This window comes from Microcebus murinus, chromosome 1 (genome assembly GCF_040939455.1).
Source record: "Microcebus murinus isolate Inina chromosome 1, M.murinus_Inina_mat1.0, whole genome shotgun sequence".
NCBI classification, from domain to species: domain Eukaryota; kingdom Metazoa; phylum Chordata; class Mammalia; order Primates; family Cheirogaleidae; genus Microcebus; species Microcebus murinus.
The window spans coordinates 139822949-139841200 of NC_134104.1; the positions used below are offsets into that span (position 1 = coordinate 139822949).

Genomic DNA, 18252 nt, shown 5'->3' on the forward strand with positions numbered 1-18252 from the left:
TGGCTTAGGGCTGAGACTTATGGCATCTTGAGTAAGCTCAGTGCTTGAATCAGAATCAAAACGCAAGTCTTCTGAATTTTAATCGATTGCTTTTTTTCCTTCTGCCCAAGTGAGTTCAATTTTTTTCTTTTCTGTGTTTCTTTTGTAGGGGTTCAGCTGTTGCAAAAATAATTGGTAATAATGTCAAGAAACTTCAGAAGTTTTCCTCTACGGTCAAGATGTGGGTCTTTGAAGAAACGGTTAATGGGAGAAAACTGACAGACATCATAAATAATGACCATGAAAATGTAAAATATCTTCCTGGACACAAGCTGCCAGAAAATGTGGTAAGACCCAGGGGTGAAAAATACATTGGGTTCATTTTGCTGAGCAGCACTTGGGACTTAGAAATGGGAAAGTTTCTTCCCTTTTCCCTAGTTTCTTAATTTTTTTTTTTGAGACAGTCTCACTCTGTTGCCCAGGCTAGAGTGAGTGCCGTGGCGTCAGCCTAGCTCACAGCAATCTCAAACTCCTAGGCTCAACGATCCTTCTGCCTCAGCCTCCAGAGTGGCACTACAGGCATGTGCCACCATGCCCAGCTAATTTTTTCTATTTTTGGTGGAGACGGGGTCTCACTCTTGGCCCAGGCTGGTCTCAAACTCCTGAGCTCAAATGATCCGCCTGCCCTGGCCTTCCAGAATGCTAGGATTACAGGCGTGAGCCACTGTGCCTGGTCCCTAGTTTCTTTCTACTACCAATAGGTTGGTTGGATTTGGTTTTCCTAACTCTGAGAATGGGCTTTGTATTAGTTTGCTAGCACTGCCATAACACAGTGCCAAAGACTGGGAATTTCCTTTCTTACAATTCTGGAGGCTTCAAATCTGAGACCAAAGTGTCAGCAGGATTGATTTCTTCTGAGGCCTCTCTCCTTGGCTTGTAGATATCATCTTCTACTTGTGTCCTCACTTGGCCTTCCCCCCAAACCTGTCTGTGTCATAATCTTCTCTTGTAAAGATAGCAGTCATGTTGGATTAGGACCCACCCTAATGAAGTCTTTTCTTTTTTTCTTTTTTTTGAGACAGAGTCTCACTCTGTTGCCCAGAGTAGACTACAGTGGCATCATCGTAGCTCACTGCAGCCTCAAACTTCTGGGCTCAAGCAATCCTCCTACCTCAGCCTCCTGAGTAGCTGGGACTACAGGCGGGTGCCATGACACACAGATAATTTTTCTATTTTTGATAGAGACGGAGTCTTGCTCTTGCTCAGGCTGGTCTCAAACTCCTGACCTCAAGCAATCCTCTGCCTTAGCCTCCCAGAGTGCTAGGATTACAGGTGTGAGTCACCTGTAATCGCTGCATCTGGCCCATCATTTTAAATTAACTACCTCTTTAAAGCTAAATACAGTCATATCCTGAGGTACTGGGGGTTAGGACTTCAACATATGAATTTGGACGGGGGGGGGGCACAATACAGCGCATAATAGGCTTTTTCCTTGATATTCAAAATGCTGGTCACATCGAGCTGGAACTAATACCCTTGCCTTCAGCTGTCCATGTTCCCCAAGTAGCTCCTGACATACTCTTTCTGAGTGCACAGAACTGTGATCAGCTTGCCAGGACAGCTAATGCACTGGTCTGTAATTAAAATCAGGGTCAAGACCTAAATTACAGAAGGAGATAGAAGAAAATGGGAAATTGTAAGACTGACAGTTTAAAATTCAAGCTTATTAGGTCTGGGAGAGAAAAATATAGGTTGTTGCATGACCTTGTTCTACTGACTTGCAGAGGGAAAAAAAGAAATGAGCTTGGGGAGTGAAAAGGGTGTACCCTGCTGCTTGTTGGAGTGGAATTTATGAACTTGCCAGATTCACCCTTGGGTGGCTTTCTGTCATAGTCTGTTTGAAAACCGGACGGTTGTGGCTTCCTGATTCCTATGGTTAACCTGAGAAACTCATCTCCTTTGTTAGTGAAATACCCTTTCCTACATATATTCAGTGTTCAAACCCCATGAGCCCGTACCATGTGCACAAGGCACAATGCTGGGGCTGGCCACAGAAAGAGAAATAAGAGACACCTCCTTGCTTTCTTCGGGGAGTTGAGCCAGGGGAGTCTGATTTATAAACCAATAAATGTGGGGAAATTTGGAGATACAAGGGCCTAGCTTACTGAAGATTTTTATTTGGCTTTTAGTTATAGTGTTTGTTGGTGTCAAGCACTGTGTTAGCAGCACATATATTGTCTCATTTAATCCTCTCAATGATCCGCTTAGGTTGTTACTATCCGTTTTTCTATTGTGATGACGATTCTGATCATACAGGGGAGAAAACCGAGACTCAGAAAGGCTAATAATGAACTTGTCCAAGGTCACAGAGCAAGGGGCCACCGTTGGGACTGGGTTCCCGGAGGACTCATCCCTGAGCCTGCGGAATCTGTCACCTCCCACATGGTGATGACTTTCTCTGGTGATGACTTTGTCTTCCATGTCACTGAACGAGGGTGAGCCAGCACTTCCCCACAGTCACTCTTGGTGCAGTTGGGACGGGAAGGATCCCGAGCATTGTGAGTCCAAATATCTGCTAGAAAGAGTAAAAGGGGCAGCTATTCCCATTGCAATAGGAGGCCACTGGCGTCATCTCTAATCCATCCTTGTGATAGACAGTCTTCTGAGCCTCACTTTTCCTGTTTTTCTCAGCACTGATTGCCCCTTCATTTCTGTAAACTGCACACCTGATTGTCACGTCCCTCCCACACAGCTTTGTGCCAGGCCTTGTGTACCTGTCTGTCTGTTTCCACCTGCCCCAAGTGTGTGACCCGGACTCTGTGGTTCTCTGTTCACCCCTAGTACCTAGCACGGTGCATTTCCTGCAGTCGATGCGCAAGGAATGCTGGGGGAAGTGAATCTGCCAAGTGGCTCTATGAAGCTAGAACCTGTGCTGTGAACAGGGAGAGTGAGAGGGAAGGAGCTGACACAGATAGAGGAGTCTAGAACCATTGCCACCGAGAGCCTGGCCCCATGCCGACTGACTCCAGCACCCAACCCTGTCACTAGTGTAGACAGAGGCCTGAAAAAGGAAGAAAAATTCACTCCTAGGCCCCTACTGAGGTCAAATAGGTCTCTAAAACTTATTCTTCCTGTTGAACTGAAATTTTGTGTCCTCTGACCAATATCTCTCAAATCCCCCACCCACCCCCCCAGCCTTTGGTAACCACTTATAAGGCTAGTTTCTAATCTTTTTTTTTTTTTTTCTTGCGAATTCAAACAGGAGAGACTTGTTGCATTTCTGTCCACACAGGATTGCTATTTATGGTGTCGGTCAGCTCCTGCGCTGACTTGAGATTGTGAGTCCTTTTTGCTTGGGGCCCCTACTCTGCTGCCCACCTGACCCTTCCCCAGGTCCCACGTGACACCCTTCCCACACGGGGACCTTCTGTCACAAGGACTTCACTGTGTCGCCGCCTGCTTGCCAACAGCTGGACAGGGTCTGGGTTTGTGATTTCCCCTTAGACCTGAACGAGAAGAACCCTTGTTATTTCCTGTCACTACAAGATAAAAACTGTTGATTCTTTCTTACAGCTCTCTATTCAGAGCCTGTGTTTCGAGCTCATCTAGGCAGAGAGCTCCTCTGCCTTCTTGTTCCAGCTTCAACTAGCCTCCGTGTGACACCAGGCTTTAGATTGCAGCGTCCCCTGTGAAATAGAGTCGTCATTGCCACTGACCTTTGTCTTCCAAGGCTCTGCCTGCTTTTTTGAAAAACTGCTTTACTGAGATACAGTCCGCAGACCGTACAACCCGATGGTTTTCATTGTGTTCACATAATTGTGCAACCGTCCCTGCAATCAATTTGAGAACATTTTCATCACCTTGAAGAGAGGCATTGTACCTTTAGTAGTCACCTCCTGTTTCCTCCCATTGCCTGCCCAGCTCTGGGCAACCACAAATCTACTTTCTATCTCTGTAGATTTGCTTGCTCTCAACATTTTATACAAATGGCATCAAATAACATATGGTCTACTGGGACAGCTCCATACACTTAGCATGATGTTGTCAAGGCTCACCCATGTTATATCACTTATCAATGCTTCCTTCCCATGGCTGAACACTATCGTACGGATGTACCGCGTTTTGCTTACCCATTCATCAGCCGATGGACATTTGGATTGTTCCACGTTTTAGCTATTATGAATAATGCAGCTGTGAACCATTATGTACACTGTTTTGTGTGAATGTCTGTTTTCATTTCTTTTGAGTATACCTAGGAATGTAATTTCTGGGTCCTACAGTTACTCTGTGTTTAGCTTTTTGAGGAATTGCCAGACTTTTTTACAAAGTGGATGTCCCATTTTGAATTCCCATCAGTAGTAGTACATGAGGGTTCCAATTTCTCTACATTCTCACCAGCACTTATTTGGCCTTTTAATGCTAACCATTCTAGTGGATGTGACACGATATCTCATTAATCATTTTGATTTTCATTTGCATGATAATGATCTGATAAAGATGTTGGACATCTTTTCATATGCTAATTGGCCATTTGTATATCTTCAGAGAAATATGTATTCAGACCCTTTGCCCACTTTAAAAATTGGATTGTCTTTTTATTATTGAGTTGTAAGAATTTGTTATGTATTCTAAATATAAATCCCTTCCCAGATATGATTCACAATTATTTTCTTCTGTTCTGTGGGTTATCCTTTTTACTCACTTGATGGTATCCTTTGAAGCACGAAAGTTTTTACTTCTGAAGCCCAACTTAAAATTTTTTTCTCTCCTGCTAAACTCTTTGGATATGGTTTCTTGCATAGGTCTGGGTTCCCCGATGTCTTCCTTAGCAGCTAGAATAGTGCTTGGCACTATCTATGGTCTGAATAAATGCCAAGGAATGATAAGTAAGAACAAACCCGAGTGAAGAGGTTTTTAGGTGATATCATGTAGGAAATGAGGTTAGGCCAAGATAATTTTTTTTTTTTTTTTTTTTTTTGAGACAGAGTTTCACGTTGTTGCCCAGGCTAGAGTGAGTGCTGTGGCGTCAGCCTAGCTCACAGCAACCTCAAACTCCTGGGCTCAAGCGATCCTTCTGCCTCAGCCTCCCAAGTAGCAGGACTACAGGCATGTGCCACCATGCCCAGCTAATTTTTTCTATGTATATTAGTTGGCCAATTAATTTCTTTTTTTTTTTTTTTTTTTTTTAGCCCCAACTTAAGCATTATATAATTAATTTCTTTCTATTTATAGTAGAGACGAGGTCTCTCTCTTGCTCAAACTGGTTTTGAACTCCTGACCTTGGGCAGTGCGCCTACCTTGGCCTCCCAGAGTGCTAGGATTACAGGCGTGAGCCGCCACTCCCGGCCGTGAGGATCATTTTTTTGCATTAGCGCCTAGAATGTGAATTTCACCAAAGGTCTTGGCTGAAAGTGACATTAGGAGAACAGGAGGGAATTATAATATTTTTGAACTTCTACCATGTCCCAGGTACTATGTTGCTATGTGTTTTACTTATAATATGATGTTTAATCTGAATACTCATTCCCCAGAGAATGTAGATGAGTTGCCCTTGGTGTCCAGTGTTAGCTAATTGGCAATAGAGCCAGACCATTATCTACCATCCACCCATGGTGGCTATACCATTTTTAAAAGTTTACCAACTTGTTTTTTTATTGATATATATTAGATATACATATTTTTGGGGTACATGTGATAATTTGATATAGTCATATAATCAGGGCAATGGGGCTATCCATCACCATGTATACCTTTTTCTTCTTTCTTTCTTTTCCTCTTTTTTTTTTTTTTTAAGAGTTTGTTGGGGGGTGGTGTCTCACTATTTTGCCCAGATTGCCTTTGAACTCACGATCCTCCTGCCTCAGCCTCCCAAGTAGCTGGAATTACAGGTGCATACCACTGCATGCAGCAGCTAGACCATTTTTAAACTATGTCATTCTTGTTAGCTGCCAAAATTGCCCTGGCATGTAGATTCATACAGACTTGAGCTAGAAATAATTGTAATGGTTCTAAGAAATCAGATAAAATTGAGGATAGCCTTAGTATCTTTTATTTGGATTATCATTTAACCCTCATTAATTACTGTGATGTTGGTATGAAAAGGCATATGGTAAGATTCATGGATTTTAGGGGGGAAACTTCATTCGAATGACAGGAAAATTCTTGTAATACTGTATAAAAATGGATTAAAAAGTATGACTTTAATTCTATAAATATGATTATAGGTATTTCTGTAGGCTCAAAAAAAGCCTTAAGGCCAGGTGTGGTGGCTCATGACTGTAACCCTCGCACTTTGGGGGAGGCTAAGGTGGGAGGATCGCTTGAGGCCAGGAGTTCAAGATTAGCCTGAGCAACATAGCAAGATCCCACCTCTCCAAAGAGTTAAAAATTAGCAGGATATAGTGGTACATATCTGTAGTCTCAGCTACTTAGGAGGCTGAGGCAAGAGAATTGCTTGAGCCCAAGAGTTTGAGATTGCAGTGAGCTATGATGATACCACTTGACTCTAGCCCAGGTGACAGAACAAGACCCTGTCTCCAAAAAAAAAAAGACTTGGAATAAAATATTGGCAATGATATTATTTCTAGTACTGAGATGATGAACAGTTATTTTCCTACTTATACTTTTTCTTCCCCAAATTTGATCCAGTGAGCCTATATATAGTAATAAATAAATGGAGAAAGCATTTTAATTTCAGTTGGCTTTAAAGGCCATTAAGTAGCATCTTTTTTTTTTTTTTTTTTTTTTGAGACAGAGTCTCGCTTTGTTGCCCAGGCTAGAGTGAGTGCCGTGGCGTCAGCCTAGCTCACGGCAACCTCAATCTCCTGGGCTCAAGCAATCCTGCTGCCTCAGCCTCCCGAGTAGCTGGGACTACTGGCATGTGCCACGATGCCCGGCTAATTTTTTCTATATATATATTAGTTGGCCAATTAATTTCTATTTATAGTAGAGACGGGGTCTCGCTCTTGCTCAGGCTGGTTTTGAACTCCTGACCTCGAGCAATCCGCCCGCCTCGGCCTCCCAGAGTGCCAGGATTATAGGCGTGAGCCACCGCGCCCGGCCTAAAGTAGCATCTTTTTGTAGGGTCAAGAGGTAAGTCTATAATGATGGGAGTGAGGTCTTTTCTTGCCCACTCTGATGACTGCAGATGAGATGCTGATAATGTGTAAAAGCTTTGTGAGTACGCACAGCGAACAGTGATAACTAATGTAGGGAATACAAAAGAACCTTCAGGCTTGTCCACGCAGACTTTACTAGCTTTTCTTTCAATGATTCTCGTTTATTGTTAGGTTTTTTTTTTTTTTTTTTTTTTTTTTGAGACAGAGTCTCGCTTTGTTGTCCAGGCTAGAGTGAGTGCCGTGGCGTCAGCCTAGCTCACAGCAACCTCAAACTCCTGGGCTCGAGTGATCCTTCTGCCTCAGCCTCCCGAGTAGCTGGGACTACAGGCATGTGCCACTATGCCCGGCTAATTTTTTATATATATATATCAGTTGGCCAATTAATTTCTTTCTGTTTATAGTAGAGATGGGGTCTCGCTCTTGCTCAGGCTGGTTTTGAACTCCTGACCTTGAGCAATCCGCCTGCCTCGGCCTCCCAAGAGCTAGGATTACAAGCGTGAGCCACAGCGCCTGGCCTATTGTTAGGTTTTTATTAACTTGGACCCAGAGCACTGGACTCCTGAAATGCTGGACATTCAGCCAACGAGCCCCAATGCCTTAGTTCTGATATTTTTGTCCTACTCGCCACCAGAAAGCAAGCCCTGTTGTTCCCAGCATATTTCGGGAACTGTAGCGGCGGACACTGTCAGAAAGATTTTTGGCAGGAGGCTCACAAAATCAGTGAACATTTCCAAAGCAGCATCTTGATTATTTTCAGAGCAAGAAGCTAGGGTAGAGGCTTAGCAAAAGGTTTTATTCTGAAAGATGAGATTCAAATTACTCCATTAGCTGGAGAGAACTCATTTTCATACTATGTAAGAGGAATAATGTTCTGTGAATGGACTGTGGGCATACAATATGCATACAAATGCAGCTCGTGTTGTATTATCACACATGGCTTCTATAGGTTAAGCCCTAAGTATTCCACCAAGGAGAATAAGCCTCAGATCGTATTGTCCTAGAAACCAGTCATAGTCCCTACCACCTGCAGGTTCTTCATTGATTTATTTAAGAAGGAAATGTAAGAGACAGGAAGAGATCCTGACCAACCGGCAGCTTCCTTGAGAATGTTTTCTAGCATGGGTCATGGGGATGGGCTGACTTTTTAAAAGTTAAGGATTTATAGGAGGCAGGTAGATTTTTTTGATGAATAAATCACTTTTCATTTGTTAAGGTCTTTGTAGTTTCAAAACACTGTCATTTCTATCACTTAATCGGAAAGTGCTCTGTGAAGCAGCTCGGTAGGAAAGGTAATTTTTATCTCTTCTCTCTTTACGGGCCGAAGGAGGTCAACGCGGCTACATCACTTACCAAAGGTTACAGATGCAGGTGTGGCCAGTTGCAGATGTGGAACTCAGACCTTCAAACCTGTATCTTTTCTCTTTAGTTCTGGTGTTTTCCCCATTTCACCATGTTAAAAAGGAGGCAAAGGAGGGGCATGTGTGTATTAGGGGTGGGTGGGGAAGAGGAGAAACAGTAAGTAGGTCCAGAGAAGTATTCTAGAAAGGTTTTAATTAAAAGTCAGGCTGCCAGGCTCCATTTGAGAGAGGGAGTCAGGAGCATAAATCTCCACCTGGGCAGGGCTAACAATAATGCAAGAAGGAATGAGGGATCCGAGTTCTTGTGAAGGCTGTGGGGGATGGGTGGGACCACAGAGAGAAACAGGAGTTTTGACAATAAAGAACAGGCAGGACGATGTGTGTTGACATCAGGAGGTGATAGACTCAGAAACTGCTGTGTTGAACGGGACAGAATCTCCAGGTGTGAGAAGACTAATACAGCAGGTGGATTCTTGGTAATAAATCCTGGTCACCTGTTACTACCCAGTCTAGAGATTACCTGGAGAAGCCCCTCTGAATAGGAAACAATTGCTTGCCTTTGGTTGCTTGAGTAAAGAGAAGTACTGAGCTTTGGGCTGTGATCTGCATGGGGCATGGCTCTTTATGTCGCCACTCAAACCAGCTTAAACTAAGATAATGTTTTGGCTCATGTAACTAAAAAATCCAGGCAGCCTGAACCAGCAGCTCTAATGATGTTAACATGGTCCTTTTTCCTCTCTTTCTGTACTCTGTAGTCCACAAAGTTGGCTTTATCCACATGGGAGCCCCTTGGCATAAGTTCTCCCCTCACATTTGTAAAAATGGTTGCAGCAGTTCCAGACTTCACACCAGCATCCCACACTGGTCAAGGAAAGACCTGTAGCTACTGCTGAAGAGTAAGGAAGCATCTGTTCCCTAGAGGCTCCAGCAGACATCTGCTGGTTTCTGGTTGGCTCTGATTGTTTGCTGTGTCCATTGGCTTGAACAGATAGGGACTATTCCTGGAATGAGGGAGGGGCTAATTCCACTATAAGTGCCCAGTTAAAATGGGGAAGTGGTAGCTTTTGGAAGGACATTTAGGGGTACTTTTGCTAGAAAAATAGGAATAGAGGCTGGGCAATAACTTATAGACATCCTTCACACCTACTGAAGGGATAAAGGAATGAAATAACTTCAGATAAGTTTGCTTGAGGGGATTCGTGTGTGTGGGAGTAACTCTTAGCATATACATTAGTCAAGGTAATAGGCTGAGATGTAGCAAGAGACATAGTAATAGTGTGACTTAAAGAACAAGAGATTTGTTTTCCTCTCACATAACAGTGTTCTGGCAGCTTTGCTTCACGCCGTCATTCTTGGTCCCATGCTGCGTTTTCCCGTGTGAAAGGGTGCAGAGAAGACAGCCCACTGTTCTAAGGGCCCTGGCCATGGTGGTGCGCTCTGTTCGCTCACATTCCACTGGTGAGAGTGTGGTCCATGGCCCTGTGTAAGTGCGAGGGCTGCTGGGTGACCAGTGACCAGCCTACAGTTGTGTGATCACAGAGAAGGGGGAGAAGGAATTTTGGTTAGGAGTTGGTCCTCTCTGTTACAACCCCCTAACCAAGTTTCCTCAGAGGCTTGCTCCTTCCAGACGATGTTCCTATGACAGACAGAATTTCCTCAGAGAAGGATCTTTTTTTGAGACAAGAGTCTCGCTTTGTTGCCCAGACTGGAGTGAGTGCCGTGGCGTCAGCCTTGCTCACAGCAACCTCAAACTCCTGAGCTCAAGCAATCCTTCTGCCTCAGCCTCCCCCGAGTAGCTGGGACTACAGGCATGCACCACCGTGCCCAGCTAATTTTTTTTCTATATATATATTAGTTGGCCAATTAATTTCTTTCTATTTATAGTAGAGACGGGGGTCTTGCTTTTGCTCAGGCCGGTTTCGAACTCCTGACCTCAAGCAATCCTCCACCTCGGCCTCCCAGAGTGCTAGGATTACAGGCGTGAGCCACCGTGTCAGAGAAGGATCTTCATCAAGGCTCTTCATTTTGAGAAGCAGGAATGCTTCATGGGAACTATGTCAATTATAGTTAGGTTTAGCTGCATGTGACTACAAACCTCAAATATCAGTGACATAAGCAAAATAAATGTGCATTTTTCGCTCACGTAAGCAGCATTGATGGTTAGTACAGCAGCACTGTGGTGTCAGGGATGCCTTTTATCCTGCCTTCTCAGCATGGTCCAAGATGACTTTTTGTGAACTCCAGCCGTCTCCTCACATTCCCTCTGGCAAGAGGAAGAAGAGAGATCTCACAGGACATTTCACAGGCAGCACTTGCATGTACACCGCGTGGGTCAGAACTTGGCCGCACGATATAGCTAGCTGCAAGGGGGGCTGGGAAGGCAGCTTGCTTTCTTGCCATTCAGGAGCCTGGCTCAAAACTGGGGGTTCTGTTGCTGAGAAAGAGGGCAGAACAGACGCTGGATGGCACCAGGGGGTCTCTGCTAGGGACCATGTGCCCTGGTGTCCTCACTGCATATATACCCTCGCCTCTGCCCGCGTTAAACCCATCTTGGTCCTTAGGGAAGGAAATCGTCATCATGCTGACATGGACCGAGTGCAGACCAGGTGCTAGACGCTGTTCTGTAGCATTTAGTCCTCACAGCAGCGCTCTGCAAGGAAAGTTTAGTATGGGTCATTTACCTTATGGGCAAAGGTGCCACAAGGGCAGAAGCAAGGGGGCCGATGGGGGTTGGTGAAGGCTCAGAAATGAGCAGCAGCAGGAAGCTGTTGCCTGCCCTGACAGTTTTGGGAAAGAACATGCTACCAAGCCAGCCCAAAGCAGGCTCAGAGACCCGGGAGAGGGGCTGCCTGGCAGGAGGCATAACCGCAGACTGAAGCTGGGCCGGGACCACTGCCAGCCTGCGCAGGCTGAGTACCCCGACTGTCTCAGATATCTCTCCTCTCACCCCTTGACCTCCTGATAGTGCCCCCCATTGGCTGAAGCCAGCTGGAAGCCATAGAGCAAGGGAGTCTGGGGAGACAGTCTGCAGAAAGCAGCCTCCCGGGGAGCGGAGCGGAGCGGGGCAGAGAAGAGCAGGACATGGTTTGGCAGGGGTGGGATGGTGGGAGAGCAGCAGCCCCCACAGTGTTGTCCCGACTGCCTTTTACAGACAGGGCGACTGGGGGATGGAGAGGGTTAGTCACTTGGCCAGCTGGTGACAGAGGCAGGACCCTCCTGGCTTCAGACCCCCATAATAAAGAGTAAGGAAGGCAGGCCGGGCGTGGTGGCTCACACCTGTGATCCTAGCACTCTGGGAGGCCGAGGCGGGTGGATTGCTCGAGGTCAGGAGTTCAAAACCAGCCTGAGCAAGAGCGAGACCCCGTCTCTACTATAAATAGAAATTAATTGGCCAACTAATATATACATATAGAAAAAATTAGCCGGGCATGGTGGCGCATGCCTGTTGTCCCAGCTACTCAGGAGGCTGAGGCAGGAGGAGAACACCACCCTTGCTGTTCTTGTCTGTCTGCACAGCGCTCTGGCATCTGATAAATGGTCCATGCACGAAACCTTGTGGACAGGCAGATTTCGCTATGGGAGTAACCGTTTCCTCTGCCTCGTGGTTGCAGGTTGCCGTCCCGAATCTCAGCGAGGCCGTGCAGGATGCGGACCTGCTGGTGTTTGTCATTCCCCACCAGTTCATCCACAGGATCTGTGACGAGATCACCGGGCGTGTGCCCAAGGACGCGCTGGGAATCACCCTCATCAAGGTAACCGAGCGCAGGCAGACTGGGCAGGCGGGGGAGGGGGAGTCTGGGGAGGAACACTGGACACTGGTAACCAGAAAGTTCCATTTCCTCTCACTTTCGTCTGCTTGACATGTGGAGCTGAAGGGGAGGTTGTGGCCATTTTTTTATTGTGTTTTTGAAGATGCCTGAAAGGTAATAAAACACACACACACACACACACACGCACACATCGCACAAGCCTCATTTAGCTCAAATTCAGGAGTAGGCTGCTTTCCATTGCAGCAGGTCCTCGGCAGCAGTGGCAGCAGAGTGAGGATGGGACACAGGTCACACTGCCAGGACCTTCCAGTCCATGCAGGGGCTCCGCCTGCAGTCTGGGAATCACCAGTGGTTTGCATTAGCTGGAGAATTAATCACCAGCAGTTCCCACTCCTGGGTACCCACTCCTAAAGTGGGGAGTTTTAACCGGAAGTCCACAAGCCAACCCCAAAGGTCCATAGATAGAATTCAGGAGGTTCATGTACTTAAATGTGGGGGGAAACCTTGCTTTTTTAATTCTTTCTAACCTCTAACTAAAATGAGCATTTCCTTCACTTATGAATGTGGAGTTCCAACAACGGGAGTTCACAACCAGAGTTCCAACAACGGGAGTATTAGCAGGACCTCTGACACTGTTGTCAATAGAAATCACAGGACTTTCATTTCCCTTTACAATAGTTTCCAATATCTCTAGGTATGATGTGTGCTCCTCACACTTGGAAATTATGGTAATTATTGGACCTGCCATGACATTTTTCTATTAATAACTGCATTAATGAAACATTGTGCATAATACTTTATCATGAGTTTGTTTTTTTAACATTTTGATAACTATATTATAATATGTTAATAATTGGTTTCCTAGGTAATTTTAGGCATATTGTTTCATGCATATGAGATTCTGAGAATGAGTCCATAAACGTCACCAGACTGCCAAGAATAGGGTCCATGTTATAAAAAAGACTAAGAGTTCCCTACAGAGACTCTGTTCTAGAGTGTTTGTAAAGGAATGTTTATGAAAGCAAACTGAAACAACCTACATGTCCATCAGCAATAGAATGAATAAAGGAATTGTGAACTGTTTGTTTTATTTTTTTTTTTTATTTTTTTTTATTTTTTGAGACAGAGTCTCGCTTTGTTGCCCAGGCTAGAGTGAGTGCCGTGGCGTCAGCCTAGCTCACAGCAACCTCAAACTCCTGGGCTTGAGTGATCCTTCTGCCTTAGCCTCCTGAGTAGCTGGGACTACAGGCATGTGCCACCATGCCCGGCTAATTTTTTTTATATATATATCAGTTGGCCAATTAATTTCTTTCTATTTATAGTAGAGACGGGGTCTCGCTCTTGCTCAGGCTGGTTTGGAACTCCTGACCTTGAGCAATCCGCCCGCCTCGGCCTCCCAAGAGCTAGGATTACAGGCGTGAGCCACCGCGCCCGGCCGAACTGTTTGTTTTAGAATACTATGCAGCAGCAAACAGGGATGAAGTAGAACACTTATACAGCCACATGGGTGAATCTCTAAAATTATAATATAGTATAAGACAGCACTCACAGATGAATGGTTCAATTTTATTTATAGACTTTCAGAAACAGGCATAATGACATAAAACTGTAGGGACCATTATTTGTGGCAAAATGATCACAAAAGCAAGGGAGTGAGGCATAGAGCATTCAGTGTGGTGGTTCCCCCTGGAATGAGGGATGGAAGGAGGAAAGATGAACTTGAGGGGAGACACACATTGGACTTCAGTAGTGTCAGTCATGTTCTGTTTCTTAACCTGTGTGTTAGGAGCAAGTTTATTTTATTCTTTTCATTTATTATTCTGTAAACAGTACATATGCAGTAGTTGTATTTGCTCTTGCAAGTAGGAGATAGTTTTCAAGTTGCATATGCCATTGGGTATCTGAGTCTAGATTATTTATAAAGCAGCTATCTTTATGCCTCTTTGATTTGGTGGTTTCTTTTCCCCTAACTTCTGGACATCCGTACAGGGTATAGACGAGGGCCCTGAGGGGCTGAAGCTCATTTCCGACATCATCCGGGAGAAGATGGGCATTGACATCAGTGTGCTGATGGGAGCCAACATTGCCAATGAAGTAGCCGCAGAGAAGTTCTGTGAGACGACCATCGGTAAGGGCTGCCTAGGGACGGGCCCAGGAGTCTGGACGTTTGGTCTTAGAGCATGTACATTTTCCATTTCTGGTATTTTCTATAGTGGCAGCTCTCCCCTGCCCTCCATAACATTCCTAAGGTGGGCATTCAGTGGGGTGGGGGTTTTATGTAAGTAGGCCATTCTGTGCAACTGAAGTGTTTCAACAACCTTCAGAATGAATTAAAGCCAAGGAGACTATTCTGAGTCGCCATGATCCAGTAATTAATTATCAAGCTTAAATACAAGTGCAAGGTTGCTTGTAGCAAGAAGCCGGTGGCTACATCCATGGTGAGGTCCCCTGGCCTTGGAAACCCGGCTCTTCTCCTCTCACAGACGCTCGTATCTGGATCCTCTTTGATTCCAATGAGAACTAAGAATTGGTGGGCATGACCCCATTCTCAGGTGAATAACCAAGACTCAGAGAATAAATGACCTGTCCTGAGGTCACACACTAATACAGAACCCAGGCACAAATGTGGGTCCCCTGTTTCCTGAAATAATAAGCTTTTCCTACTCTTATCCATTGTGGATTAGAGATACTATTCTCACATTTATGTTGTGAAAATGTTCATTTCTTTTAAAAGGAGCTTTAAGAACTCGCAAGTGTCCATGCACCTGTTGGAAGAGTATACTACTGTATTTTCAAATGCTTTGCAAAAGTTTAAGTTTTATCTACCAGTGCAGAACTTACTTCTATCCCTGTCAAACACACAAGCAGTGGAAATCTTGACTCCTTGGCAGCTTTGTAAAAGGAAGCTCTGAAGCTCTGGAGTGAGATGGGGTGTACAGGAAAATGTAGCTCCAGATTCCTTTTTGCTTGTTTTGTTTTTGGAGACAGAGTCTTGCTCTGTTGCCCTTGGTAGAGTGCAATGGCATTATCATAGCTCACTGCAACCTCAAACTCCTGGGCTCAAGGTATCTCCTGCCTCAGCCTCCCTATTAGCTGTGACTGCATGTTCACACCACCACACCCAGCCGGTTTTTCCTATTTTTGGTAGAGATGTGGGGTCTTGTTCTTGCTCAAACTTCTGAGCTCAAGCAATCCTCCTGCCTTGGCCTCCCAGAGTGCTAGGATTATGGGCATGAGCCACCACGCCAGCCAACTCCAGATTCTTATACTTGCCCATAGGTAGGGCATTTTTAGTTTTGCATTTTTCCCTTTAATTTTCATTTTTAATTATGTAGGTAGTTTGCATCATTATTATGAAAAATAGAGATAAAAGAAAGCCATTTGAAAATTTTAATTTTCATTATTTTGTTATATATCCTTTTTTCTATTTGTATAAACTATTCATTTATGTTTGTAGTAAGTCATACACTATTTGAGAAATAATATTTTCTGGAGAGGAGAGGAATTACACATAATATAAAGAAGAAAACGAGAATGGCCTACAATACCGCCTGCCCACGTTAACACTTACAAAAGTGATACAGACACACGTTAAAAAAAAAAATTCAAACACTATGAGAAGGTAGAAAATTAGAACTAAGGTGGTAATTTCCACCCCAATTCCCTCCTCCCAGAGAGAATCATTGTTAGCAGTTTCCAAATATCCTTCTAGAAAAAAAATGTATACCTATACTAGTATACACATTTATGTATGTGTATGTCTTATTCTTTTACAGTTAATTCTTTTACCCATCTGCAATTTTAACATAGCCTGTGAAGCTGTTATGTAATGACTTCTATTTTTCAAAATATTATTAAATGGTTGTTCCAACTCATCCTATTTGCCAATAATTTTTCCAGTTGGCTGGAAGTGACTGGTTACTGGATCATTCTGTAAAGCTGAGACTTAATCTCCAGTCTCTGATTTAAACTTTGTATCTAGCTGCAGATTTTGGCTAGGATTTTTCCTAGCCTCCCTGTCTGTTGTGAGAAGGTTTGCAGTTAGGTGCATTGGGCTTTCCTGGTTATAAAGGCAGGCAGATCCACACAGGTGACCTTTCTTTAGCTCTGGCTTCTGTTTACTCAATACTTCTGTGCCTTCTGTGTGGGTTAACTGTGGTGGGCACGGGTGACCTGCATTAATTTAAGTGAAACAGAAGTGAGATAGAACGTGAAGATGATATTTTAAAAATTGTTTTATATAACCTGAATTTAATCATGAGGAAATATCAGGAAAGCTCAAAGTAAGGGACATGTTACAAAACAACTGGCTTATAGTCTTCAAAACCGTCAATGTCATGAGAGACATGAAAGGCTGAGGAGTGTCCCACATTAAAGAGGACTAAAGAGATGTAACCACTACATGCAGTTTGGGATCCTGGGTGGGGGAGGGAGAGTTGCTATGAGGCAGTGTGGGGGCGATAGGTGAGATTTGATTATGGATTATGTATTCGATAATAATATTGTATCAACATTAAATTTTGTGTATTTGATATTTGTGGTATAGTTATCCAGATCTCCTTCCTTAATGACATCAGGGACCAGCTCATTTTTAATTATGGTAGATTTCAGAATCTTGGCCCACTTGAGTCTTATGTGGAGGAAGAAGGAAAAATGTCAGTTTCATTGTCTTAAAAATACTGTGATGTGAGCTACACCGCCCCCTTGTGGTGAAAGCTCCCTTCATTGTTGGGGCACACGGCAGAGTGAGACTTTTATTGTCATTCCACAAATATTTTTCAAAGCCTATTATTATGTACCAGGCATGGTGCTAAATGTCTAGGATACATAAGCTTCTTATGGAGCTTCTAAGCACACAAATACGAAGTCACAGACTGAAAAAAGGGTTTTGAAGGACTTTTATTAAATAAGTTGGTTGCCTCTAAACTTGGTATGACATGATATTGGGGCTCAGAAAACAGTACCCCAAGATGAAGGCCCTGGAAGCAGCCTCAGAAGCAAAAGTTTTTCTCTGACCTTCTCCTGTCCTTCTGTCTCTGTCCCATTCTCCCCCCAGGGTAGCCATAGAAACTAGAATCCCTCTTCCCCGAGATAGGTTGTAAAAACCAGAACCCCTTTTCCTTAAAGCCACCCATAAAACCTAAAAATGTTCTGTGTAAAACTGGCCATAAAGAAATTATCTGGTCTACCTTGTTTGACTCTAGATCATAAGACCCCCATTCCAGAGAGGGTCTTGCCCCACACCTAGAAGGAAGGATGCTGCTCAGAGAGGCCAAGAAGAATCCAGACAGACAGGCTTGCTGGGTCTCCCCACTCAGTCTTTTAGCACTAGACCATGACCCTTTTTGTCCAGTCATATTTCTACATGGCTGTCCATACTTTGTTGAACCTCAGCATAAAAATGGACAATTCCCCCTGTGTCTTCAGGTCTTCATTCTGAAGGCTCCCGTGTATACATGTTAAATAAATTTGCATGCCTTTTCTCCTGTTGATCAATCTGCTTCATGTCAGTGATTTTCCATGAACCCCCCCCCATCCCAAGGCCCAAGGCCTTGGCCCCCACAAAAGAAAAGGGAGTTTCCTGTCTTGTGGTTCATACTGAGTTTGGGGGAGCTGTATGCCCGTGTGGTTTTCGGGCATTACCTGTTCTGTGCCATGTCACTTTATGACTGGTAGTAATAAAAAAGTTAGTGCTTTCTTATCCATGATTTAAAATAATAACTTTTGAAAGGTATATCTGAGAAAACGTGAGACTGCTGTAAGTCCAGCCCACCTCTCTGATGGAGACTGTGTATTATTTGCAACCACAGAGGAACGCATAGACCCTGCCTCCTATTAATAGCAGCAGAGGGTGCACCTGCCCCCGCACATTCCTCGGCCTGCTCACAGCAGCAGCTCAGGTCTCCAGCTGCAGACAGCTGGATGAAGGAGGCTTGAGAGGGGCTTGCCTGTGATGCACACAAGCGTCCCTCATGTTGGGGACGCTGAACAGGGGGCAGGTACAGAGGAGAGGCACAGGGACGATGT

The 18252-nt window shown here is 44.5% G+C and overlaps 1 protein-coding gene across 1 annotated transcript in view; it reads left to right on the forward strand.

Moving 5' to 3' along the window:
- Positions 1-18252, forward strand: part of GPD1L (glycerol-3-phosphate dehydrogenase 1 like) — a 55591-nt gene that overhangs the window by 18318 nt on the left and 19021 nt on the right. Inside the window, exons 2-4 of the mRNA XM_020282322.2 lie at positions 149-326; positions 12067-12207; positions 14215-14353. Of these exons, the coding sequence (XP_020137911.1) occupies positions 149-326; positions 12067-12207; positions 14215-14353 (458 nt within the window). The remainder of the gene's footprint in view (positions 1-148; positions 327-12066; positions 12208-14214; positions 14354-18252) is intronic.